At 39.4% G+C, this 26,400-nt stretch overlaps 1 protein-coding gene across 4 annotated transcripts in view; it reads left to right on the plus strand.

The window, feature by feature from the left end:
• The window catches only part of Aebp2 (AE binding protein 2), a 51,107-nt gene extending 28,226 nt beyond the window's left edge, over positions 1-22,881 (plus strand). The window contains exons 4-10 of one of the 4 annotated variants that reach the window (XM_059258738.1): positions 4,910-5,096; positions 6,916-6,960; positions 7,254-7,378; positions 12,130-12,197; positions 13,704-13,817; positions 17,917-17,943; positions 21,038-22,881. In XM_059258738.1, the coding sequence (XP_059114721.1) occupies positions 4,910-5,096; positions 6,916-6,960; positions 7,254-7,378; positions 12,130-12,197; positions 13,704-13,817; positions 17,917-17,943; positions 21,038-21,125 (654 nt within the window). In that variant the 3' untranslated portion in view covers positions 21,126-22,881. Of the gene's footprint in view, positions 1-4,909; positions 5,097-6,915; positions 6,961-7,253; positions 7,379-12,129; positions 12,198-13,703; positions 13,818-17,916; positions 17,944-18,472 lie in introns of all 4 variants that reach the window. The other 3 variants (XM_059258739.1, XM_059258740.1, XM_059258741.1) reach the window with 3 other exon arrangements.
• Positions 22,882-26,400: the final 3,519 nt, after the last annotated feature.

Genomic DNA, 26,400 nt, shown 5'->3' on the forward strand with positions numbered 1-26,400 from the left:
ACCATATAACTGACTGGCATGAAACTTGGTATGTAGACTAAGCTCGCCTTGAACTCACAAGAGATCTGATTGGCATGTGCCACCATGCCCAACTCCCACTGGAGATAGGCAAGGTGCTGTTTTTATTTTTATTTATTTATTTTATTTATTTTTTCTTTGGTTTTTTGAGACAGGGTTTCTCTGTATAACAACAGCTCTGGCTGAGCTGGAATTCACTTTGTAGACCAGGCTTGCCTCGAATTCACTGAACTCTGTCTGCCTCTGCCTCCCAAGGTCTGGGATTAAATGCATGAAAGGGACACACACTACCATGACCTGGCTAAGGTACTGTTTTTAAAGGTGTTAGGAATGTGTTATAGAGTATAACTTGGAAGTTTTTCTGTGTTACAGAAATCTGTATTTTCGTTATTATAATATATTCTCTTTTGATTGAGTTCAGCTTGATAATTAAACACATGTATATAGCATGTACTCATCAAATCAAGCTCTCTTTTCCTGGTCCTTCCTTAGGAATTATATAAATGAGTAAAACAGTGCTATCTAAATAGTGCATATAACAGGCACTGTGAAGAAAAGTGAATAAGGAAAAAGAGATTTTCCGCTTTAGGAAATTGGCCTTTTAAAAAATTGTTATTATTTTGTATTTTATGAGATAGTCTCCATGTAGAGCAGGCTGACCTTAACTCAGAAATCTGTCTGCTTCTGCTTCCTGAGTGCTAGGATTAAAGGTGTGTGCCACCACATCCCCCCACCCCCACCCCGGTGTGTGTGTGTGTGTGTGTGTGTGTGTGTGTGTGTGTGTGTAAAATCAGTGAACCTGAGTGCAGTTGCCCTTGGAGACCAGAAGGAGTTGGATTTCCACAGGAGCTCTAGCTACAGATGTTGAGAGTGGAATTCCACTCTCTTAACCACCCAACTCTGTTCCCTTTCTGCGTCTGACTGTCACCTGTCCTAGGTCACTGTCCTATGCTGGTGTCTGCTAACGTGCCACAGTTGTGTGAGCCCTCGGCTTTCTTTCAGTCATTTTCTTTTCTTTGACTCAGTCAGTCATTGGTAAGATTAATCGAAACTTTATGAAGCAGCATTTTTTTTTCTTTCTGTAAAATTGTTGTGTTAGGTTCCACAGAAGGGTTAAACGACAGTGTTTCTGTTTGTTCCTGTTTCTCATTGTCTGTAGATTGTTTCTGATCTTTACTTGCTATTAATTAAGCTGCCTATGGACATCTTCTACCCACCTTTGGATTATACACATGCACTTGGTTTTTTTTTTTGTTTGTTTGTTTTTTTGTTTTTTTGCTACACAGTATCTTGATATTACCAGCATTTGTGATTTGGCTAAGAAGTTTGAGTAATCTTACCTCATTGTAGCTTTAAATTTTGATCTTTCCAGAGGTATGACCCCATGACCTGTGCGTGTGAGGCAAGTCTGGCTCTCTTTTCATTTCTATGTCTCCCATGAGTCATGCTACTGAATATTTTCATGTGCTCTGTCTCTGTCCTGTTTTTTAAGTCTTTAGCCATTTAAAATTTTTGTTGATTTCTATTAGATGGTTTGTTAATTAATGCGTAATATTATTGAGTCAACTGTAGTGGCTCTCTTCTGTACTTCAGCATTTTGAAGCTGAAAACAGGAAAATCAGCATGAGATTGAGGCCACTCTGAGATTATTATTGAGATGGGGTCTTGCTGTGTAGCCCTGGATGGCCTGGAACTATATAAAATCAGGCTGTCCTCAAATTCATAGAGCTGCTCCTTCTAACCTCAAGTGCTAGGATTAAAAGCATGTACCACCAAGCCTCACGAAAGCTTTGTGTTTATTATTTTTGTCTGTGGCTACACCCGTGTACTTGCCTATAGGTTCCTGTGGAGGTCAGAAGAGGACATTGGATCTCTTGAAGCTGTCCAATGTGGGTGCTAGTCAGTTGTTGCATTGAGACATCTCTCCAGACAGGAACATTTTTAAAATTTTATGTGTATATAAGTATGTCTGTGTATATATTTTATGTAGCATGTGTGGAGGATACAGTTCATTATCTTATTTTCCTGATTGTCAGGGTTTTTATTTTTCCAGACAGGGGTTTCTCAGTGTCGTTGGAGCCTGTCCTGGAACTTGCTCTGTAGACCAGGCTGTACTTGAACAAAAAAAGAGATCTCTGCCTGTCTCTGCCTGAGATTAAAGGCATGTACCTCCACCACGTGGTGGTGTTTAATTTTTATAGTTTTTGATATATCCTAGATTTTTTTTGATATAACCTGCTGTGCTGAAGCATTTTGATTTCCTGTAATTCTTGGCATTATATCCTGTGTTAATTAGAGTCTTGTTCAGAAAAAAAATGACTCTGCCTATATCATATATGTGTGTGGGTGAGGGGCATATATGTTCATATCTAGGCCAGAGTTTGATAATGGGTGTTTTTCTTGATTGCTTTTCATCCCCACTTCTTCCTTGAGTTAGTGTCTCATAGCTCAGTTGTAGCTCAGAACTCCTAGTGCTGGTGACCTTGAATGCCTGATCCTACTTCTCTTTTAGAAGTGAGATGCTAGGGGTTGAACCAAGGCCTTGTGTGCAGTGTAACCACTCTGCTTACTGAGCTACATCCCTAAGTCTCCATCGACCTAGGGTCTCTAATTGAACCTCATCTCACCAGTTTGGTTACTCTGCTCCATGAGCTCCAGGGATCCTTTTTGTCTGTGTCTGCATGTTAGGATTATAGATGTATGCCTTCATGCCTGGTGTGTATCGGTGGGCCAGGGTCCAAACTGAGGTCTTCATGCTTGTGTAGTCAGATTTAACCAACTGACCCACCTTTCCACCTCCCATGCTTATTTTGAAGTGCTTTCTCCTAGCAGTTTTGAATTTCAGGTGTAAATGAAGGTCTTTTGAATTTTTGCCAGGGAAGACATCTGATCTAATTTCATTCCTGCAAGGGAATATCCTGCTTTGCTAAAATCATATCTTGAATAGGTTAGTTTTTCTTTTCTTTTCTTTTTTTTTTTATAATTTTTTTAAATTTTATGTGCATTGGTGTTTTGCTTGCATGTATATCTGTGAGGTTGTCAGATCCTCTGGAACTGGAGTTACAAACAGTTGTGAGCTGTCATGTGGGTGCTGGGAATTGAACCTGGCTCCTGGAAGAGTAACCAGTGCTTAACCACTGAGCCATCTCTTCAGCTCCATGCTATCTTTTCTTAATTATATGTTGTTGACACCTTTGAAAATTTAAATTTACTAACTGATTACATTTAACACAAAGTTATTTAAGGATAACCCCATTGATAAGATTGTTCTACTATTTTTATTTATTTTATTTTTGTTTTTAGTTTTTCGAGACAGAGTTTTTCTGAGTAGCTCTGGCTGTCTTGGAACTAGCTCTGTAGACCAGGCTCTCTTGAACTCAGAGAACTGCTTGCCTATATCCCCCGAGTGCTGGGATTAAAGGCGTGGACCACTCCTGCCAGGCTGGTTTTATTTTTCTTTTTGCAATATTGAGGATAGAACTCAAAGCTTTTGTGCTTGGATCTATCACTGACCTGTACACCCAGCCCATTACACGAATGTAGCTCTGCTGCTGTTGCAGTTATCATTTTTTTTTGTGTGTCTTGCTGAATTCATAGATCTCCTTTCTGGGCAGGAAGTTGGTTTTATTCGTCCCTGTTCTTGTACCTTGTATGATTGTGGATCCTGGGATGTGTTTGCACTGATATCTCAAGTCATTCTTCTTTCTCACTTACTGAGCACCCAGCAAGTGAGTGTAGACTCCTATGATAACATTAGGTGCCATTCTTATTAGCACTGTATAGGTAGCTTGTTGAATGTTTGGGCTGCCCCTAATTTTATAGGACTCTAAGTACTCATCTGCTCATTCCCACTACTGTACACAGACATGTCTGTGGTTCACAAGATGTTCTGGGCTTAATATATATGCATAAGGGTATTCATATTTCCAGGAGACATTGAAAGTGTGAATTGGGGTATGTACGCACTGAAGGTATGATGGCAGGCCCAGGTGAGAACCCATCTTGGTACTTTGTGAAGGAAATTAGCAGACTGTGCTGAAAATTTTCCCGAAGTTAGGGTTGGTAGTATATTGGATAGAAGAGCCTGGAGGCATGTAGGGTGGTATTTTGGATGTTTAGCATTGAACTTTACTAATTGCATATTTATAGTTTATTTTCAAGTCAAAAACTAAGGAGATTGGATCTATGAGAATGTCCTCCAACAGAGATTAGATATAGAAGTCTACAAATGCATAAAGCTTTTAAAATTCTATTTTCAAATGTCTTTTCTACTTGTTAAAACAGTATAGAAAAGTAGGGAGGCATCTGAAGATTCTGTGGATAGATGGGAATATATATATCAGATCATCCTTCCTCAAGTGTTGGGATTAAAGGCGTGTGCCACGGCTGCCCAGCTGGTTAGTTTATATATTTGATGGTGTTGCATGGCTTTAATCCTGGTGCTCTGGTGGGAGAGGCAGGAGGATCTCTGAATTTGAGGCCAACCTGGTCTAAATAGTAAGTTCTAGTCCAGCTAGGGCTTCATAGGGAGATCCAATATAAATAACAGTATCTAGAAACTGGAGTAACCATCAGGGAGTCAGTTTCCTGCCCTGCTTATAAACATGGTTTATTCAAAATCATCTCTTGTTGGAAGATGATCCTGTAGGTTATGTCTTGGTATAGTGGAGAAAGCAGAGAAATTAAATTTGGAAACAGCCAAGCCACTGCTAAGTGGTGTACTTGTTGGATAATTTGTTTTTAAAGTGAACTTGTAAAAGAAATGCTTCATGTATCTGTCTAGAATCAGTAGTTCTCTTGTGCCGTAGTTTACTGCTGAAAACGTCCTTGGCCTTCAGTTCTGATCATGTCTATGTGGTAACCCTGACAGCCTTTTCTTTCTTCTTTTTAGTGTGTAGTTGGTGGCTGCAATGCCAGCTTTGCTTCTCAGGGAGGGCTAGCTCGCCATGTGCCCACACACTTCAGTCAGCAGAACTCCTCAAAAGTTTCTAGCCAGCCAAAGGCCAAAGAAGAATCTCCTTCTAAAGCTGGAATGAACAAGAGGAGGAAACTAAAGAACAAAAGACGGCGCTCATTACGTAAGTGTTCACTTGGAAAGCGTCTGTGTAGAAAAGGCCTTTCAGCAAGTCCAGTTTGACTAGTATTGAGTTTGGCTTGTTGATATCTATGGGAAATAAAATACGGCACCTGCCTGTCAGCATGAGTATCTAGTGAGAAATGTTTGTAGAAGCTAAAGGAGTATTAATATTAAGTGTATGTGATCTTAGAATATAAACTATATGTTTAGAGAATTAGATACTAGGGGTACTTTGATTTGTTATAAATTAGGAAAGTTTAAAACATGACAATGTTTGTTTCTACAAATACTTGAGAAAAATTTGAGCATGTCAGAAGTAAATATCAACCAAAGTGTAGAATATGTGTGAACTGTATGTTTGCAGCATGAACATGAAGATGATATTCTTAATTACTGGGTTATAAAATACTCCTTTGATGTTTAGGGTTAAAATAATTAGATGATAGTCATACAGAACTGAAGGTAGGAAACTCTGGAGACTGTAGGGCACCATGCTTGATTCTTTGGGTCTACTGGTCGATAAATCTGGACTGATGAAATGTGAGTGGAGTGCATTGGGTGAGTGAGTGAGCGAAGGAAGGAATGAAGGAATACTGTTGTGAAAGGGAGTCCTGCAAGGGTGAAATAGGAAGCCAATGAGTTCTCCTCACTTTACTCTTGGTTGATTGGGGTATAGAAAAGGCAGATGCAAGTCTCAGCCCATAAGCTGGTCTCTAAAACACTGAAATAGTTCTGTTAGTACAAAGTTACACTCAACAAATGAATTGATCACAAAGGAAGAAAAAAAAATTTGTTTTTACTAAATTGTTTCCTACTGTTAAAGTAAAAATATCTTTGCATGCTGTCTTAGTTGGGTTCTAAACACCACGACCATAAGTTACTTGAAGAATTTATTTCCACTTACAGTTTCATAACACAGTCTGTCACTGAGAGAAGTTAGGCCAGTAACCTGGAGGCAGGAGCTGATGCAGAGGTCATCCTGCCACCAGTTTGATGGTATAAGTTTGATCCCTGGAGCCCACATGGTGGAAGGAGAGAATTAATTAGACGTCTCTCTGACCTCTACATGCACCGAGGCAGTGATATGTACCTCCCTCCACCATGAATGTAAAGCAACAAAAAAAAAGAAAACTGCTTCCTTCATATTGTATTGGAAACCCAGGGGAGCTTGCCTACTCATTTCACACTGTATCATCATTTAAATCTATTCACTACTCCTGTTACTTAGCAATGCTTACACAATTTTGCTACTTTAGACAAGGTCTCACTGTAAACCAGGCTGGCCTAGAACTCACCGAGATCCCCAGTGCTGGGATTATAGGTGTGTGCCACCAATCCAGGTCCCTTTTCTGCTTCTTTTTAAGGCATTCTCAGCCTAGCCCAGGCTGGCCTCAAACTCTTAATCTCCTGATTCCATTTCCTGCCTGCTCAGCATTCTTAGAAAGTGAAGGTGGATGCAGTTTAGTTTCCAGATGTGTTTAGGATTGGCATATATGCTGCTTGAGGAGAAACTGCTCTGACCTGCAGTCTCTGCTAAGGCCAGCTTCTGAGATGGGTTGAGTACCAGTCACAGGTGTGGATGGAAGGAAGCACTGCTTACTGTTTTGCATTTTGTTTGTTTGAAGAGAATGAATGCATGTTGTGCAATTTTTCTTAAATTGTTCATAAACTTAGGACATTTATTTGTAATCAAGAAAATACTGGTTGAAAGCTTGGACATAATATTGCCTCTATTGCAAATTTGGAAAGATTTTGATAGCAAATAAAAATAGAATGTTGATGAAATCACATGGTAAGTTTGAAATCTCCTTATTGCACAGGTGGAGATATAGCAAATAAAAATAGAATGTTCATGAAATCACATGGTAAGTTGAAAAAGTAAAGCTGCTGGAGTGTGGAATGGTGGCGTGAGTGTGAGGCTGAGAAGCTGGGGTGATGGAATTGTTGTGTTCATTGGTAATTGGAATTCTGCCTGTCCTCACCTTATCAGAGCTCTACCCTGAACACAAAGACACATGCAGTTAGACACCGGGCAGGACTTGCTAATCCCTCCAGTTAAAGCACTCCTTTCCTGGGTTTGGGAAATACCTGAGCATTTAACAGACTGTTGAAGTTTTCTAAACGGCCCTTAACTTTTCTTTTTGTTGTTGACTTTTAGCACGACCACATGATTTCTTCGATGCACAAACACTGGATGCCATAAGACACCGAGCCATATGCTTTAACCTCTCGGCTCATATAGAAAGTTTAGGGAAGGGACACAGTGTTGTTTTTCATAGTACTGTAAGTATTCTGTTTTTCTTTCAAATTATATAGATTTTGGGGGAAAAAGTATATGTTTGTTTTTCACAATTATATTTCTAAATTGCTCAAAATTTAGGAAATTTTGTTACAGTCACAAAATTTGTTGGATGTGGTGGTGCATGCTTATGATTCCAACACTGCAGGCTAAAGCAGGAAGATCTTGGGTTCAAAGCCTGCCTGGGCTACAGATTAAGTATAACGCCAGCCCAGGCAGCAGAGTTACTCAAAATGAAGAATAGGGATATAGCTCAGTGATAGAACATGTTTCTAACATACATGAGGCCCTAGATTCAATCCTCAGTCCCTAGTACCAAAAGCCAAAAACAGGCAGGGTTGGGGGTGGGGGTATAATGGAGGTCATCAAATCACCAGGCGGGAAGAGATAATTAAATGTGCTTTGTTTCACAAGTATAACCCAGTTTCAAGAACTGTGGCTGGCTACCACACTATAGAGAGCCGTTATTTCTTGGGGCTAGGTTTTCAACCCAGAAAAAGCTGAATGCCAGCCAGTTTGGAAAAGCAAAGCTATAAGATCAGTTTAGTTTGTGGTTAGCTAGGAACTCATTTTATTGTCCATTCTTTCTTTTTCTTTTCTTTTTTTTTTTTTTTTTTAATCTTATGTGTGTATGTGTGTGCGCCTGCATGTACATCTCTGGACCATGTGTATCTGGTATCTGAGAAGTTCAGATATCCTGAAACTAGATTTACAAACAAAACACTTGTGACTGCCACCTGGTTGTTGGTATCTGAACTCAGGTTCTCTTCAAGGGCAGCAAATACTCTTAACCACTGAGCCAGTAGCCAAAGAGGCTCTCTAGTCTTTTTCCAGTCACTTTTTTTTTTTGAATTTTTTTTTTTTTAAGTTTTATGTACATTGGTGTTTTGCCAGTTCCCTAGAACTGGAATATAGACAGTTGTGAGCTGCCATGTGGGTGCTGGGAATTGAACCCGGGTCCTCTGGAAGAGGAGTCAGTGCTCTTAACCACTGAACCATTTTTCCAGCCCTCCAGTCACTTTCAAATTGGTGTAGTTTTGCAAAGTTTTGCAAAGCAGTCTCTAGATAAGACTTCTGGCATTTTGAATTCTTGGGAAAATGAATGTGTAGTTTGGCTTTTAAAATTATTATTGGTGCTGGAGAGATGGCTCAGTAGTTAAGAATGCTTGCTGCTTTGTGGAGGACCTGGCACCATGTCAGGTGGCTCATAGCCATCTGGAACTCCCAACTCTGTGGGAGCCAACACCCTCTTGCGGTTTGTGGGCATATTCTCTCTCTCCCTCTCCCTCTCCCTCTCCCTCCCCCCCCTCTCTCCCTCCCCCTCCCCCAACACCCTCTTGTGGTTTGTGGGTATTCTCATTCTCTCTCTCTCTCTCTCTCTCTCTCTCTCTCTCTCTCTCTCACACACACACACACACACACACACACACACACACACACACACACACATCATGATATGTGTATGAGTGCATGTGAGGAGGTCAGAGTACAACTTTGGGGTCAGTTCTTTCCTCTACCCTTATGGTTTCTAGGGATTGCATTCAGATCTCTAGGCTTATGCAGCAAGTGTCTTTACCAATTGCCATTTCTCTAGCCTAGTTTTCATTTTGAAATATGAAATATGCTATTGAAATTAGAAATTTTGCTTTCTATTTCAACAAAATAGAGGTTTGAATTATTCATTGTTGGAATTGATCATAGATTGGCATCTCACTTCATTCATCTCCTATAATGAGATTCCTTGCCTTCAGTTTTTGAAAGGTTAAGTAAGGAAAACACTTTGTTTATAGTATTTCAGGTTCGACTGTGCTTGTAAAATCAAGGTAGTGAGTATAGATGGAGGAGATGAAGTCAGAGATACACGACATGAGAGGCAAGTGGGAAAGTCAGTGAGGTTGAGTACTTACCGAGTGATGTAACTACTCAATGAAATCATCGCCAGAACATGCTGTCACCTTTCTAACTCACCCGTGCTTCTGTGCCCATCCTATGGAACCTACTGGGTTTTGTTTTTGGAGACAGAGTTTCTCTGTGTAGCCCTGGCTGTCCTGGAATTAGCTCTGTAGACCAGGCTGGCCTCACTCACAGAGATCTACCTGCCTCTGTCTCCCCAGTGTGCCACCACTGCCCCACTTAATTTTTTTTTTTTTAAAGATTTATTTATTTATTATGTATACAGTGTTCTGTCTGCACATATCCCTGCAGGCCAGAAGAGGGTGCCAGATCTCATTACAGATGGTTGTGAGCCACCATGTGGTTGCTGGGAATTGAACTCAGGACCCTTGGAAGAACAAACAGTGCTCTTAACCTCTGAGCCATCTCTCCAGCCCTAATTTTTTTTTTTTAATTTGTGTAGATTTATAACTTTGGTTTATATGCTGATTGTAAGGATTGTAAGGAGAGAAAAGGAACCTGGGGTCAGTAAGATGGTTCACTGACTAAAGGTGCTTGCCACCAAGCTTGACAACCTGACAACAACAACAAAACCAAACAAAGTTGTGCTTTACCAAGCCTGGCCTTAAAAAATTATTTAAAAATAATATGGTAAGCAGTTGAGGAAGAGACCTTATATTGAGTGTGTGTGAGGTATGTGGTGTTGAACACATGCATGCCCCCATCGTTTTTTGTTTTTTCCCCTTCGGTTAATGGGTTTGTTTTTTTGTTTTTTTGAATATGTATTGTGCGTGTAAATAACCCCAATTAGATTAAATGAAATATCCTTATCATTTTGTTGATAATATTTAGGCTCACTATAGAAGAGAATATGAGTCCTCCTCCTTCAAAAGAAAGGTTAAGAATGTGGGAAAATTAAGGACATTCTAGTGTATGTTGTATGCTTAGTGATTGAGGAATGAGTGATACAAACCAGTAAGTATGTGAGCAGAAGGGCCTAGACTGAGAAGAGGGTGATGGACAGGTGTAAGCTGAGGAACCTTGCCTGGGAAAGCTAAGTGAGTTAGAGAGGAGGTCAGCCAGGTACAATCAACCTTTAAATAATAATAATAAATAATAAAGATAGTTTGGGACACAGTCTACACAGGCTGGCTTCAAACTCCAGACTTTAGTTTCCTGCTAACACACACATGATGTGCTCACTTATGCACATACCCAGTGCACAGGTGACCATACACACGTCAGACTTAGTGAAGCACATATTTAGTCACAGTCTACACAGGCTGGCTTCAAACTCCAGGCTTCAGCTTCCTGCTAAAACACACACGCATGCAGGCTTGCGCCAATCTTATATTGAAGCACACATTTAATCTCAGCATTAGGGAGACAGAGGCAAGTGAATCTCTGAGTTCTGGGTCAGCCAGGTCTACATAGTGAGATAACTATCTCAAAACATATCTTAAACTTCTACTTTAAGCAGAAATGCTTAATACAAACTGCAAATGTAAGTTTGCCTGTTGTTAACTGTTGAAGGAAATAACCTCAATGGTCATGAAACAGTTTAGACTGCTTACATGATATGCTAATGCATGTCTTAAAAGAAGTTTTCTCCAGAAGAGGTCAGCAGAACCCCAGTTTCCAGTTGGGTTACTGTGCCTGCTTGTTCTGTCATTTGTAGCGTTTTAGTATCCCCAAATCTACTTTTTTGAGTTTATCATTGATTGCCAAGTCTAAAATTAGGGCATTTATTCAACTACAAGCTTGTATATAACAGAGGAAGTAACTTTTTTTTGTTTCAGGTTCTGTTTTTAGTTGTGGTATGTTTTCAGAATAACATTACAGTATTTGGGAATTTGTAACTTGAATTTGGTACATGGTACAGAGATTGACAGCACACTAAAGCATCAATGTCATTGTGCATGGATGTTGGAGAGCTGTTCAACACCAGGTGTCACCTTGGTTTTCAGACTGCTAATATGACAGTGGTTTGATGCACTGTCTAGATAGGTAGTCCTAAAGATGAATTGGCCCACCAAGTACAGCAGTAGAAACCCAGGCAGACAGATGTCTCAGTTGTGAAGTAGATCTTTTTCTTTGCAGAGAGAGGTTTTGGGTCTCCTGTAGCCCAGGTTATTTAGGAGCTAACCATGTAGTCAAGGATAGCATTGAACTCCTTGACCCTCCTGCCTGGGATTATAGGCCAGCCTGGTTTCTGGCTTTACTTATTGTTTGTTTCTTCTTTGTTCTATCCGTCCACACTTGTAGAGATCAGAAGACACTTGGGAGTTGGTTCTCTTTCTTCCATGGAGATCAAGGGTCAAACTCAGCCTTTGTAGAAAGTGCTTTTAACAGCCATTAGTTAATGACCATCTTGACAGCCATTAGTTGCTCTAACATTTAAACAAGATTTATTTATTTTTAATTATGAGTATATGTTTTGGTATTTTCAAGTAAGTGCAGGCCATGTGGGGATTTCAGTGTAGTGGGAAGAGGTTGGAGTCTGAAAAGCAGGAATCGCCGGGCGGTGGTGGCGCACGCCTTTAGTCCCAGCACTCGGGAGGCAGAGCCAGGCGGATCTCTGTGAGTTCGAGGCCAGCCTGGTCTCCAAAGCGAGTTCCAGGAAAGGCGCAAAGCTACACCGAGAAACCCTGTCTCAAAAAACCAAAAAAAAAAAAAAAAAAGAAAAAAAAAGAAAAAAAAAAAAAAAGAAAAGCAGGAATGATACAAATTTTGGGGTAACAGTGCCTTTCCTGTGTAGGGTATGGCCATTTCAGGTTCTTAATAGTATAGAAAAATGGTGTTTTATAGTTTTTTTTTATCCTTTCTTTTGTAATGTTACTAGGTAATAGCTAAGAGAAAAGAAGAATCTGGAAAGATAAAGCTTTTGCTTCATTGGATGCCTGAAGACATGTAAGTATTTGAAATACTGTGTGTAAGAAATTTTATTTTGCCAAGCGTTAGTGGTGTACACCTTTAATTCTAGCACTTGGGAGGTAGAGACAGGGAGATCTCTGTGAGTTCAAGGCCAGCCTGGTCTACAAAGTGAGTCCCAGGACAACCAGGGCTGTTACACAGAGAAACCCTACCTCTTAAAGTCTTGAGTGTAAAAATTATTTAACTTATTAAAATAAGGAATCTTAAGAGAAATTGAATTGTACTGTACTGTTTGGGTTGTCAAGTTGGCAACTGAACGTTCTAGGAGCTTTTTATACTTTTTAACTGCCCCTACCTCATCAGGAAGCTTCTGGTGAGGGCTTAGAGGAGCACTCATCAATGTGTGTGACTTTCGGGGCAGCTTGATAGATGTCCCTTCAGTAAATGGTAGCAGTAGGTTCTCCTGTGCAGCCTCTGACCACCTGCCATGGTTGCTTGGCCGTGCTACGAAGCCAGCATGACTGTCTTTGTGGAGTGGGTCAAGTTCATTTAGAAAGCTGTTCCTGGATAACACCCATGCAACTATGAGGGAAGATTTTTGTTTTAGATGAGGTTTCTTCATATAACCCAATGTCGGTGAACTCATAATCTTCCTGCCTCCACCTCTGGGAGTGATGGGATTATAGATGTGAGCTACTATGTCTGTCTTACACTAATTTTTTTTTTTTTTTGAAGGAGGGTAGGGATTTTGAGACCAGGTTTCATGGAGCCCATGCAGATTTTGAGTTCTGACTCTTCTGTTTTCTGTGTCAAGGCTTGTATGTAGTACCATTCCTTGCTTGATACTGATTTTAAAAAATATATTTTAAAATTTATTCTTTGTTGATTTTGATCTTTGAGGAGATGTTGTTGATTTCCAACACCCACATGGCACCTCACACTGTTTATAACTCCAGACACCCTCTTTTGGCCTCTTAGGGCACTAGGCACATGCATAGTACACAGACATACATGCAGATAGAACACTTATACACATAAAATAAAAACAAATCTTTAAAAGAATGTCAAATTTAAATGCCTTTATAATCCTACTATTGTGGAAATTGTCCAATACAGATATATCATAGTACTTTGAATGTTCTGTAGGATTAAATGTCTTCAAATTCAGAATTTGGTCACATACATGCATTTTGTTTTCTTTCATGTGGGCTCAGTCGCATGAGAGGCCCCTTGGTACTCTTGATATTCGCTGTATTCCTGAGCTCATGGATTGATGGAGTTTTCCTTTGCTAGTAAGAAACAGTTAGCTTTTTGTTAATTTCATTTAGTTAGAAGCCAGGCTATACAAATTCCCAGTCCACCCTACACCCCAAATTGAACGTGCTGCAATCTGTGTCTGGCTCCTGAATAGATGGCCTGACACATCTGTCTTTGCGGAAGCATATAGGTGTCCCCGTCAGAAAAGGCCGGGGAGTGTGAAGACGGGAACAATAAGTCTAGGATAACTATAAATTATTGGCGTTTCTTTTCTTTAATTCATAGTCTGCCAGATGTGTGGGTGAATGAAAGTGAACGACATCAGTTAAAAACTAAAGTAGTTCATTTATCAAAGCTACCCAAAGATACTGCCTTGCTGTTGGACCCAAACATTTACAGGTAATTTATTTCATGACAGTATACTTTCCAGTTTGAATTGCTATCTTGAAATTTTCTAAATTTTGGGTAAGTTGGGATTTATTTTTCAGTACATATTGACTACTCTTTATCCAAAATGCTGGGGTTTTTTTTTTTTGTTGTTTTGTTTTTTTGCCTAGACATGACTAATTGAGCATTCTTGATCACAATGCTCAAAATTATGTTGAGTCTACCTTCAGAATTACCTAGATTGCTGGACTTGAGACAATCAACTTGTGCTGGATTTCTCTGTCCAATAGACTTTCTAGTATGTTTTTTTTTTTGTTTGTTTGTTTGTTTGTTTTTGTTTTTTGTTTTGAGGGGCTTGTGGGAACAGGATCTTCTGTAGCTCAAGTTACCCAGACTTGCTGTGTGGTCAGTGCTGCCTCACCACCTGGCTTTGGGGCATTATAGCACATTGGCACTCTATGCTTTTTAAATGTGTGGATATAATGTCACAAAGAGCTAAGTCTTAGGATCCGGAAACAATATTTGATAAAGTTTATATGCAAGTTTAGTTCTAGATTTATTTTGGATTGCTTAAATTATGAAACACAAATATTTTAAATTATTTTAAAATGTGATTCTGAGGCTGGAGAAATGGCTTGGGAGTTAAGAGAAGTTGCTGCTTTTGCAGAGGACCTGAGGTTAGTTCTGAGCACCCACATGAGCTTGTAACTCTAGCTATAGGGGATCTGACACGTCCTGGCTTCATAGGCACCAGTACACATGTGCTATTCATTCACTCAGGTATGTACACATACATGTTAATGAACATAAACCTAAATTTAAGAAGATGCCATTATCTGTATTTAAATCAGACTTTTGTGGGTCTGAGAATAAACTGAATGTGTTCTAAATACCATGTACTTCAGTAACTTCCTCCCCAAATTTTCCGTAAGAGCAGTTTAAGTAGCAGTGTGCTTGTTAAGTACTTCAGAGACTGCAATTTCTAAGCTTGGTTGACCTGGCTGTTCTAGACAGTTGTGCTAGGAAGAGGAGCAGCCATTAGTTTTTCTTAGATGAGCAGTCACTTTCGTGATTGCTTCATATACACCATAGCAGCCTCTCTGGGGTCATTGTCTCTGCACATAGATTGGAAACTGCAGTGGGATTCCACTTCATCTGTCCAAGGTCACAGTGTTATATTCGAATAACATAGACTACTCGGGTGATTAAACCAGTGACTGCTGCCGGGTGGTGGTGGCTCACGTCTTTAATCCCATCACTCGGGAGGCAGAGCCAGGCGGGTCTCTGTGAGTTCGAGGCCAGCCTGGGCTACCAAGTGAGTTCCAGGAAAGGCACAAAGCTACACAGAGAAACCTTGTCTCGAAAAACCAAAAATAAATAAATAAATAAAAATAAAAAAGGCACTGGACTTTATACTTTTAGAGTGAAGATACATTTAATGTATTTCTCATGAGAGTGGGTTGGCCAGAATTAAGATGATACTGATAATCCCTGGATCTTTTTTGTTTGTTTTTTGAGACAGGGTTTCTCTCTCTAGCCTTGGCTGACCGGGAACTCACTCTGTAGATCAGGCTGGCCTTCTATTCAGAGATCCACTTGCCTCCTGGGACTAAAGGTGTTCGCCACCACTGCTACCACCACCCAGCTTATTTTTCATTGTCATAAAATGAGCTAATTTGGAGTGGTGTAGGTTGGAGTAGTGGGGATCAAACTGAGGGGCTCCGGCATCCTACCAGCTGATTTATATCCCTATCCCTAAGATGGGTTCATTTTGTAGTAATGAAAAACACCTTCCAAGGCTCTGCTCCTTCTGTGACACTGCTGTTTGTGGTGCCATTCAGTTTGTCAAGATTCTTGAGACATTCTTTTTTGGTTTTTCGAGACAGGGTTTCTCTGTGTAGCTTTGCGCCTTTCCTGGAACTTGCTTTGTAGACCAGTCTGGCCTCGAACTCACAGAGATCCGCCTGGCTCTGCCTCCCAAGTGCTGGGATTAAAGGCGTGCGCCACCACCGCCTGGCTCTTTTTTTTTTTTTTAAAGATTCATTTATTTATTATGTATACAGAATAGGGTGCCAGATCTTATTACAGATGGTTGTGAACCACAATGTGGGTGCTGGGAATTGAACTCAGGACCTCTGGAAGAGCAGTTGGTGCTCTTAACCTCTGAGCCATCTCTCCAGCCCGAGACATTCTTTTGAGAGCAAAGTTTTAACACTCATGGGCCTTGCCATGAGGAGATAGCTGGACTCTTGAGCCTTCCCTACTCCCCATGAATGAAATGTCTTTTGTGGAAGGTGCTGTATTGCAGTGGTCATATTCTCTGAAGATGGGATAGACTATAAAGGGGAGAAGACTGAGAAAAATCAGACCAAGAATACGGAATGCCATACTTCAAAGGATCATTGGGTGTTTATTTACTAATACCTAACTTAGATTTGATCCTGCTTACTCTGTGGGGAGATAATTGAAACTGGCATCCTAGCAGAGCAGTATTCTGGGAGAGCTAGTCTGCTTGTAGAACTGGTTATGAATGTCTTCAGAATTGACAGTTGGGATGAGTCTCCATACTTCTGTTCTCTTTTCTTTCTCCCTCTTCTTTTCTCACACAACTTATTTTTGTGCTATTGTGCTTTGTAGGAAGTAGTTTAGATATCATAGTGAAAATGATTTAAAATATTCTTCATGTTTAGAATTTATTTATTTGTTTGTTTGTTTGTTTGTTTGTTTTTTTGAGTTGAGGATTGAACCTAGGGCCTTGCGCTTGCTAGGCAAGCGCTCTACCACTGAGCTAAATCCCCCACCTTAGAATTTATTTTTAGAAGTACTGATAGAACCGAGGTTGGCTAGTTCAAGATATGTGATTCTTCTGTTTTTTTTTTTTTTTTTTTTTTTTTTTTTTAACTAAAAGTTTCTTGGGAAACGAGGATGTTCTTGGGTGCTTTTGTGTAGCCCAGACTATCTTGGAATTCCACATTGTCCTGCTTCAGTCTCCCAAGTACTTGGTTTATAGGCATGCCTCATCACATTTGGCTTGTATGTTAACTGTTAAAACAACCAGTCAAAATGAAACATACCCCAAAACCTTAACATTGAATTTTGTCTTAGGTGCTTCTTCTCTTCTGGTGCAGTCATAAAGCCTTGACGGTTTGTTGGTGTGAGATTAGGGTTTAAGTGTCTGGATTTTGACTGGGAAAACAGTTATTTCCACTTTCTTTTTGAGGAATGATGGCTTGCTAATATACATGTCAAAATGAAGTATTACTGTTCCACTAGAAGATACATACTTCACTTAACAAATGAGACTATAGGCCGGGCGGTGGTGGCGCATGCCTTTAATCCCAGCACTTGGGAGGCAGAGCCAGGCGGATCTCTGTGAGTTCGAGGCCAGCCTGGGTTACCAAGTGAGTCCCAGGAAAGGCACAAAGCTACACAGAGAAACCCTGTCTTGAAAAACCAAAAAAAAAAAAAAAAAAAAAAAAAAGAGACTATAAAGAACATTTCTTTGAAATTTAAATATACATTTAAAAGTAGTAGTTGAGGCCTGGAGAGATGGCTCAGAGGTTAAGAGCACCGACTGCTCTTCCAGAGGTCCTGAGTTCAATTCCCAGCACCCATATGGTGGCTCACAACCATCTGTAATGAGATCTGGCATCCTCTTCTGTATACATAATAAATAAATAAATAAATAAATAAATCTTTAAAAAAAAAAAAAAAAAGTAGTAGTTGAAAATGCATGTTAGATGTGGAACTCTTGATAAATAGAAATGTTATCACATTACAGATTTTTATTAAAAGTCATGTAAATAAATTTGTATTCATTATATCTGTATATTTTAGGAATAATTATTTTTGCTTTCAATATACATATTTGTTTCCTGGGACAGGGTTTTTCTGTGTTGCCCCAGATATTCTGGAACTCCTAGGCTCAAGCAATACCCCTGCCTCAAGTCTTGAGTAGTTGGGACTAAAGACATGCAGCAGCACTTGGAAATACCTTGTTATGATGGCCTGTCACCACCACTGTGTTCAAGTCTTTAATGTTTCTTTTGAAGTGCTCAGTGTTTTTTTGATTCAACTGAATAAAGAATTTCTTTTCTTTTTCTTTTTCTAGAACAATGCCGCAGAAGAGGTTGAAGAGGTAAAACATACATAAATACATAAAAGCAAACAAGCGGGGCCACCTGCAGTCTTAGTCACTGACAATGGGCTTAGGGAAAGTTGCACATTAGAGTCAACCCCTTCCTCTTTTATTTTTAAATCCAGTATTTAGAGTAATATTTATGCTTAGTGTGGACATTCTGTGAATGAAGTAGGTCTTCTGTGGAATATATTAATATATTACTGTAGTCCACATGTTATGGAATGGCGCTGTGGGAGACTGCGCAGACACTCTCTGGCAACTCAGTTGAACAGCTTCTGAAAGGCTTTGCATGCTCGCTGCTTAAGCTGCTTTTTTTCTTTTCCTTAGTGATTACAATAGTTTTATTGGAAAGACAAACAATTGCCCTTAAAAATACCGAAAGCACTGTAAGATATTCTTCTTGACAGTGTGTATTGATTGGAAGTCCTAATAGAAAGTATTTAGACAGTGAAAATTATCAGGAGATAATTAATCTTTCAGTTATGATAAATAGATGTGATTGGTTGCCATTTGTGTTCTTTTGCAGAACTCTGATAAGAAAAATGTTCAATTTGTATTTAAGCAAACAGTGAACGACATTTGCAATCAACTAAAAATTCGTCTATCGAATTAGGTCTGAGAATTACTGTTAAAGAGTGTTGCCGTATGTCTGTTGGCTCCCTTTTCAGGACTAGGGTCTTTTATTGGGTACAGTGTGTTATATTTACCTACATAACTACTCTTGTCAATGGTTTTTGAAAAAAACCTCAAATTCAGCTTATTTGAATAATCTTCATATTTTCATTTAACCTGTGACTCTAATTTTTTTCCTGAGGAAAGTGTTGGTTTTTGAGTTTTTTTTAATGTAAAAAAAAATGTATTTTTTTTAAAGTATCTTCAAACTGAATCTTTTATGCACCAAAGTTGGTTTTGAAAAGGAAAATAAAATCACTTTCTTGCTTGGCACGCAAGAAGCCATATGGAATTTTTTAACTTTACAGAAATGGAAATATGTGTAACTTGTCAGTACTGTATCAAACAAATGTCGCATAGAAATAATAGAGTGTTGCTTGTAAATAATTCAGCAGATTTGTAATATATTTTTCTATTATGAAATGTACTGTAGATGTTTTCTAGAGGCATGAAAGTCAATGTATATATTATGGTAGAAATAATATTGAAGGAAATTGTAACTCACTAGTGCTGCCAGAGGGATTGCTAACAAAGCACCTTTAACAAGAGATGTCTTTGCAGACTGAAGGGACTGTATACTACTGTTAGTGTCTAAGAACAAAGCATTGGACATCCTTCCAGAAAGTCTTTGAGGGAAGACCTAGACCCATAATGGAAGTTTATGGCACACCCCTCTGACAGTGACTGAGGTAGTTGTTCCTTACTGTTGGGAGCACGTACTGGAAAGCATGTGCTGTGCAGTCAGACTGCAGAAAGCACTCCTCACTCGGGAGTTCTCACTTCCTACAATGACAGGAAAACCAGCAGTTTTTACACTAAATTTTTTAAAGAAAGATAGACAAAATATAAAACTAAGCCTTTGGTTTCAAAATGGGAAAGGTTCCATGATGCATAGATCATTTCTCATTTGCTTAAAAAAGAAAAACCACACACACAGAAAGTACTGAAAGTATTGGAGGTTGAACAGGGCAGTGGGTAAAGAGGTAGACATGGAGTGAGTCATGGACGCTGAGGGATGAGGGAAAGCACTGCCAATGAGGACATTCTGGAATGGCCGTCTAATGTGCTCTGTAGCAAACGGAATCTATTTTCAAAAGAAGAAAAGCGGTGTGTTCTTAATCTTTTTTTCCTTTGCTTAAGCACTTCATCATTTGTTTTATTCTATATCTGCGAAGTACTCTGCAATCTCCTTTGTTCCTTTTAAATTTTGGTTTGTTATAACATTGCCAAATAGAAGTGTTTCAGACATAGAGTTTGTATTTTTATTTTACTGTCTTATGTTCTTGTAAGTCATTCTTAATTGACCAATGATTGTAGACTTTGCTTGAATATTTTTTCTAATAAAACAAAACAAATCACATTTAGCTTCAAATTGTAACAATTCAATTTAATTTTTAAGATGACATCTGGAAATAAATACGCATCCAACATTTTCTGTAGGTGTGCAGATAACAAATTGGTCATTGTCACTGTATAGAAACCTTTAGATGTCAAAACCATCCATCCACATTGCTGCTTGTTGATTAGCCTCGGAGTACTCAGTTGTTCCTGGTCCCTTTACTTCTGGTGTGACTTGGGTTTGACATTGTTACTAGCACACCAAAAAGAATATGAAGTAAAGCAAGCTAGTTTTATAACTTGTATGTATACATATTTAAACATTCAAATCTGATTGGATAGTAACTTTGGACATTTTAGGCTGTAATGTTCATTAATGTTTCTTCTTACTCTGCTCTTCCTGTGCCCACATATGACATATTTTGTAGTGGGCCTAGGATTATGTTTCTTTTTCCAAATCTATGTCTAGCACTGGACAGCCTGCAGCCCATAGGCACACTTAGTCATTTTTGTATCTGTTACTTGATTTTCCCCTGCAGTGGCATATTGGAATTGTCAGACCTTAGGGGTCTGCAAGCCTGAGGTATTTAGTGTCTGCTTTATAAAAAGATGTTTGTTCTTTCCTTGTATAGCTAATAAAAATTTTGGAGTAGTAAACATAGACCACATAATTCGCACTTAATATGGTAGTGCACACAGTGCTAAATTTCCGAGAAGGTCATTTCCTACACTTTGCAGGAGGCACTCCCACAGGCATCTGAGGTGTTTGGGTGGAACTTTCATGTTGGATTGCTTATATTGTTGAGGACCTACCATTTTATCAAGTGTGTTTTGTCTTACAGGGATTAAATGAGAATCTGTTAAATCAGATTCTGTGTTTGAACCACAAGTAACATTGATTTTATCTAAAAGAATCTTGGAATATGAAATATTGTAAAATTTTAAAGTTCTTTATTTTTCTAGTAAACCTTTTCATACATTAATGTGGCTACACATTAATTCTGAATTTCAGATGAAAGGAAAATAAAGTGGACAATAATTAACTCTCAAGTATTTTCAAATGTGTCTAACTCATTGACAGTAGAAAGCTGAGTGCGCTGACTAAGCCTGCTGTTGGGAGGCCGAAGCAGGAGGATTACCAAGAGTTCAAGGCCAGAGTGGGACCCTGAGTCAGAACAAACCAAAAAGGAAAGAAGAAGTGTTCATAGCTATAATTTCTGTCTCTCTTTTATACATATTAATAAAGTAGGGCCATTGAAGTGGCTCAGCAGTACCGTGCTTGTTATCAGCCTGATGGCCTGAGTTCCATCCCTGGATCCATATGGTGTGAGGAGAACTGACTCTGTGAAATTGTCCTGTCTCCCCCCCCACCCCCACGTAAATAGACATATTAATAAAATTTTAAATATGCAAATACTCAAGGTAGAATTTGCCATAGTTTAAATCATGTTCTGTTTGCTTTTGAATTGTTTTCTTGATTCATGGTTAACAAGAGATGTGAGATAATATTTATATCGAGTGACTATCAAAATGGGTAAATGCGGCTGAAGTAGTTTAAGCACCCTCGAGTAGTTATGTAGTCACAGCTTTGATTTTTTTTTTTTATTTTTATAATACCCTTGTATAAGTTCTAAATGTAAACCAAATTTTAGTCTTTGGAGATTTGTAATGCAAAACCTGACATGTTGATGTATCTATCGAGGCCTCAGGTGGCAGAAATATATATACATAATATATACATATATAAAGAGAGTTTATTTATAAAGAGTAATAAAAACCATATATTACTTGGAAGGGTTTTTTTTTTTTTTAAGAGGAGTGGCACTTTGTGGAGTTTTAATTTAAGATATTTTTCTATTTCATAAAAGGATAAAAAATTGGAAAATTTTGTGCATAAATGTTTTTCTTTAATTGTTGAATCTTGTGACCTGGTGTAGGGCATTTCGTAATTATAACATTGCAGCTTTAATATAAATACCCTTTGCAAGAGTTTTTCTTTATAATAAAAAGTGAGAATATTTTGTAATTTCTAATGTTTCCTTTTGAGCCTCAATAGCCTTAAAATATAGGCATGAAATATTGTATCCTTTTTTTTTTGGGGGGGGGGAGGGTTGGTTTTTCAAGACAGGGTTTCCTCTGTGTAGCCCTGGCTGTCCTCGAAATCACTATAGACCATGCTGGCCTCAAACTCAGAGATCTGCCTGCTTCTGCCTTCCGAGTGCTGGGATTAAAGGCGTGCAGTTTAGTTAGAGCAGGAATTTTTTTCTAGGTCAGTATTCTTCCCACTATACCAAATTGCTTCTCACAGAGTGAGCAAGATGATGATAAATGGGTATTTAATATCACCATGAAGTCCTCAGTGTTTGTCCTTCACAGTCTGTGCCAGAATTATACTCAACAAAAAATAATTTGAAGTGCTTGTCATTTAATGAGTTGTGAAGAGGAAAATTCTTGTTGTAGTGAGATACTGTGGGGAGCTATAGGGCAGAAGACACTAGGGTTGAGGTTAGGGATGATTGATGTCTTTCTTTACATACAAACTTTATAAAGGGACCTGTGCTTGGATATCTAAACATCCTCAATGTGATGGGTTATTGATGTTGCATTTCATAAACTCAGGTGTAATGTAATTATTTTGATTTATTTAATCTCATTAAAAATACTTGTTTTTGGCAGAACCCTTTAAGAGTAGTAGGACCTTGATGAAATTGCTGTGAATGGTGTTTTCAGTAACCCTATCCTGAGAACCTGCCTGGCCTGTAGCTTCTCTAACTAGTGTCATGGCTGCAGAGCCTTGCTGTCCTCTATTGCGATGTTCTTTTCCTTCATTGTTTACATTCTTTGGCTGAAGAAAACTTGTTTTTAAAATTTTACAACTTTATAATGATTTCTATGTTTCTTGTAAAGAAAAATTTCACAAATTTATATTCGGATGCTGTGGTTCTTGTGTGTGCTTAAGATGATTACATTTGGGGGGGGGGTCTTAAAGAATCGTGTTTTGGGGAATTTATATAGCTACGGAATACTAATAGAGTCTAAAACATGAGGACTTGTGCTTTTGATGCATGTACACTCAGAGTGGAACCCAGTGTCTTACTTGTGACTAGGTAAGCCATCTCCCAGTGAGTTATCTCCAGCCCCGAGTCTGCTCTGGGTTGCTGCTAAACAATGCAGATAGTTTAGCTGGGAACACCATTGGATGTTGCGCAGAAAGGTTGTAAGGTCCTCAGTGTGTATCCTCTTGCATTGTCTTTGAACACCGGGAAGCCTCATTGATGACCACTGGTGCAAGCATGGTGGATGCCAGCTTGTAGACATTAGTGTGTCCCATTTGTCTGTCTCAAAGCATATGCCCTCTGCTAGGTCATCTCAGAGTGACCTGACTTCTGAACAAAAGGATATGGTTGAAACTGCAATTAAGGAGTACACACACTTAATAACAAGTGGCTCTGAACTGAGTAAAAAAATGAACAATGCAGTCAAAAAATAGACAAGTATCAGAAATGCTGAAAACATGAAAATATATGAAGTTTTTAAAAATGAGAGGGTTGGAGGGTTGGACATTGGTTAAAGGTGTGTACTGTTGCAGAAGACCTGATTTCAGTTCCCAGTGCCTATTATGGCTGCACAGGATCCGCCACTCCATGGACTCTTGCACTTAACCTATACAAATACATTTAAAAAAAGAATTTGCTGTTGCTCATCATTAATGAAAACTAAGCTGTTACTAGGGTGTAAGCTACAATTAGGACTGAGAATGGTATGACAAACCAACCTTGTCTTTAAAGAACTATCTTGGTTAATATACAGAGAAACAGATTTCATTGTGATTTCATTCATGTACATCATAATTCCATTTGCCCTCCCTTGTTCTTTGCTCCCCCACATTCCCTGCCTTCTGCTTTCATGATTTAGGTCATGTTTCCTTTCCAAGTTCTAGAATAGCAGCTCTTTCAAAAAGTGTTTTAAACATCAGTATTGTTTTTGTCACTCAAGTGTAATTACCAAATTGAGAAAAGTTGACAATAGAGAAAACTGGACTTTCTGCTTTTCCCTCTTAGCCATTTGTAGTTGAAGTAGGTATCAGGAACATTAAAGAGCAGCTGATCTTTCATGACTTGAGACTTAAAAACAGAAGAGGTATGAATTGGGTGACTTGTCATTTTTCATTGTTTGGGCCCTGTGCATTTGAGGCTACTATTACCACTGAGCTATACCCCAAGTTCTTGGTTTTCTGCCATCCGGGTTCACTGTAGTTCAAGCTGTCCAATCCCTTGCTGGCTGTAACACCACTCCGACTTGTCAGATTTTGGGTGCTTTGTGATTTGGAGTGGGTTTCCATATACTCCAACACAGGAGATAATTAGGCCAAATAATTCTTGGAAGAAACTTGTTGAATTAGCAGTGCTATGAGATGATGTCTATAGACTCCACAGAATTAAAACAGTATGTTTTGCAGGTTTTTGTAATACTTCATTCATTCGTACCTACCCAAAGCCTCACCTCAAATACTTGTACAACACAAATTAGGAAAGTTTTCAAGAAAGGAACTCTGGGAGGATGAATTCAAACCATGGCGTTTTCTAAATCTTAGTGAAGAACGAATTCTCAAGTCTCTCAGCCTTTCCGTCAGAGCTTGCTAAGCACACCCCCTCACCCCTAGCTCTTTTTGTGAAGCCAAAAGGCACTTGAAGAATATTCTGCAGTGGGGATGACTTCCAGGTGACAATGATGAGTTTGAGATTTGTGGCCAGTTGCAGATCTGAGACTAGTGCCTGCCATGGTGGTGGTGAGTTCAGGCCAGAAGGGCAGCCGGTACTGTATGAGAGAACAAGCCCTTTTGGTGCTTTGTGTATTTTTTCTAAACTGCATTTGTTACTTTTGTTGTGTCAAAATGCTTGGGGAAAAAAAAAAAAAACTACCAGGGAGGAAGGGAGACGGACGGGTAAGGCAGGCAGAGTAAGGCAGGCAGAGTGAAGAAGGGAGGGTTTATATTTTGGCTGACAGTTGAAGATGCAGCCTGTCATTGTAAGGAAGGCAGAGTGGAAGGGTCATGAGGCAGCTGATCACATTGCAACCAGTCAGAAAGCAAAGAGATAAATGCTGGTGCTCGGCCCTCTCACCCTTTTAATTAGTTGATTAAAAAATACGGGGTCGGGAGAGATGGCTCAGTGGTTAAGAGTCCTGATTGGTCTTCCAGAGGACAAGGGTTCAATTCCCAGTACCCACATGGTACAGCTAATGACTAACTCTAAAACCCTCTTCTGGTCTCTGCAGACACTGCCTGCACATGGTGTACAGACATACACACAGGCAAAACACTATACACATTAAATTTAAAAAAAAATCGAAATTATTTAAATATTTTATGTATGTGTGTGTACCTGGGTGCAGGTATGTGCATGACATCCATGCAGGAACCTGCAGAGGTCAGATCCCCTGGAACTGCAGTTACTTGTGTTTGTGAGTCACTACATGGGTGCTGGGAACCTAGAGTCTGCTGCAAGAGCCGCCAGTACTCTTAACCACTCAGTTGTCCCTCCAGCCCCCAGCTCTTCTTCTGTTTCATGCAGTCCAGTACCCCAGCCAATGGCGTGATGTTACTTATGTTCAAAGTGGGATTTCCCTCAGAGTTCTCTGGAAATGCCCTTGACATAACTATAAGGTAGATCTCAGTCCAGGTCAAATTAACCATGAAGATGAACCTTCACAATAACCAAGTATTGGACTTTTCCCTTTGTGCATTCTTGGTCTCCCCTAGTGTGTGTGTGTGTGTGTGTGTGTGTGTGTGTGTGTGTGTGTGTGTGTGTGTGTAAACAAGCATGCTTGTGCATACATGCGTGTACTTTTTTTTTGGTTTTCGAGACAGCATTTCTCTGTGTAGTCCTGGCTGTCTTAGAACTCACTCTGTAGACCAGGCTGACCTTGAACTCAGAGATCCTCCTGCCTCTTGAGTGCTGGGATTAAAGATGTGCACCTCCACCGCTTGTTGGGTGCATGCTTCTTAAGCAGTAGGCCCATTTGCTAGGAATGTCTTAACATTTCTTGATGCTGCTGGCAGCTCAAAGCATTCAGACTCCAACTTTCTGGTCTCAGCAAAGCTTTATTCTTCTTAACATTTGCACATTTTCTCAGGTTGCTGACATTTCTTTAAAGATGGAAACACTGTTCCCATCTCACCCCTGTGTGATTGACTTCCGTATTGTTGATGATTTCTGACTTGAAATCCTCTCTTAGCTTGGAAATAAAGCTGCCTATGTGTCATTAGTGTTGACCCTGACTGCTGGAGAGATTGCAGTGAATGCAAAGCCCAACAGTTAAACTGGATCAAATCCCTGAGGGGGGGGAAGGTCCCAAATCACCCCCGACATTTACTTTCCTTAGCTACAGAAACAAGATATATAGGGATCTTACTACTTTTACCTTATTTATTTTTTAAAATAA

Source organism: Peromyscus eremicus, chromosome 3, assembly GCF_949786415.1.
Source record: "Peromyscus eremicus chromosome 3, PerEre_H2_v1, whole genome shotgun sequence".
Lineage (NCBI taxonomy): Eukaryota > Metazoa > Chordata > Mammalia > Rodentia > Cricetidae > Peromyscus > Peromyscus eremicus.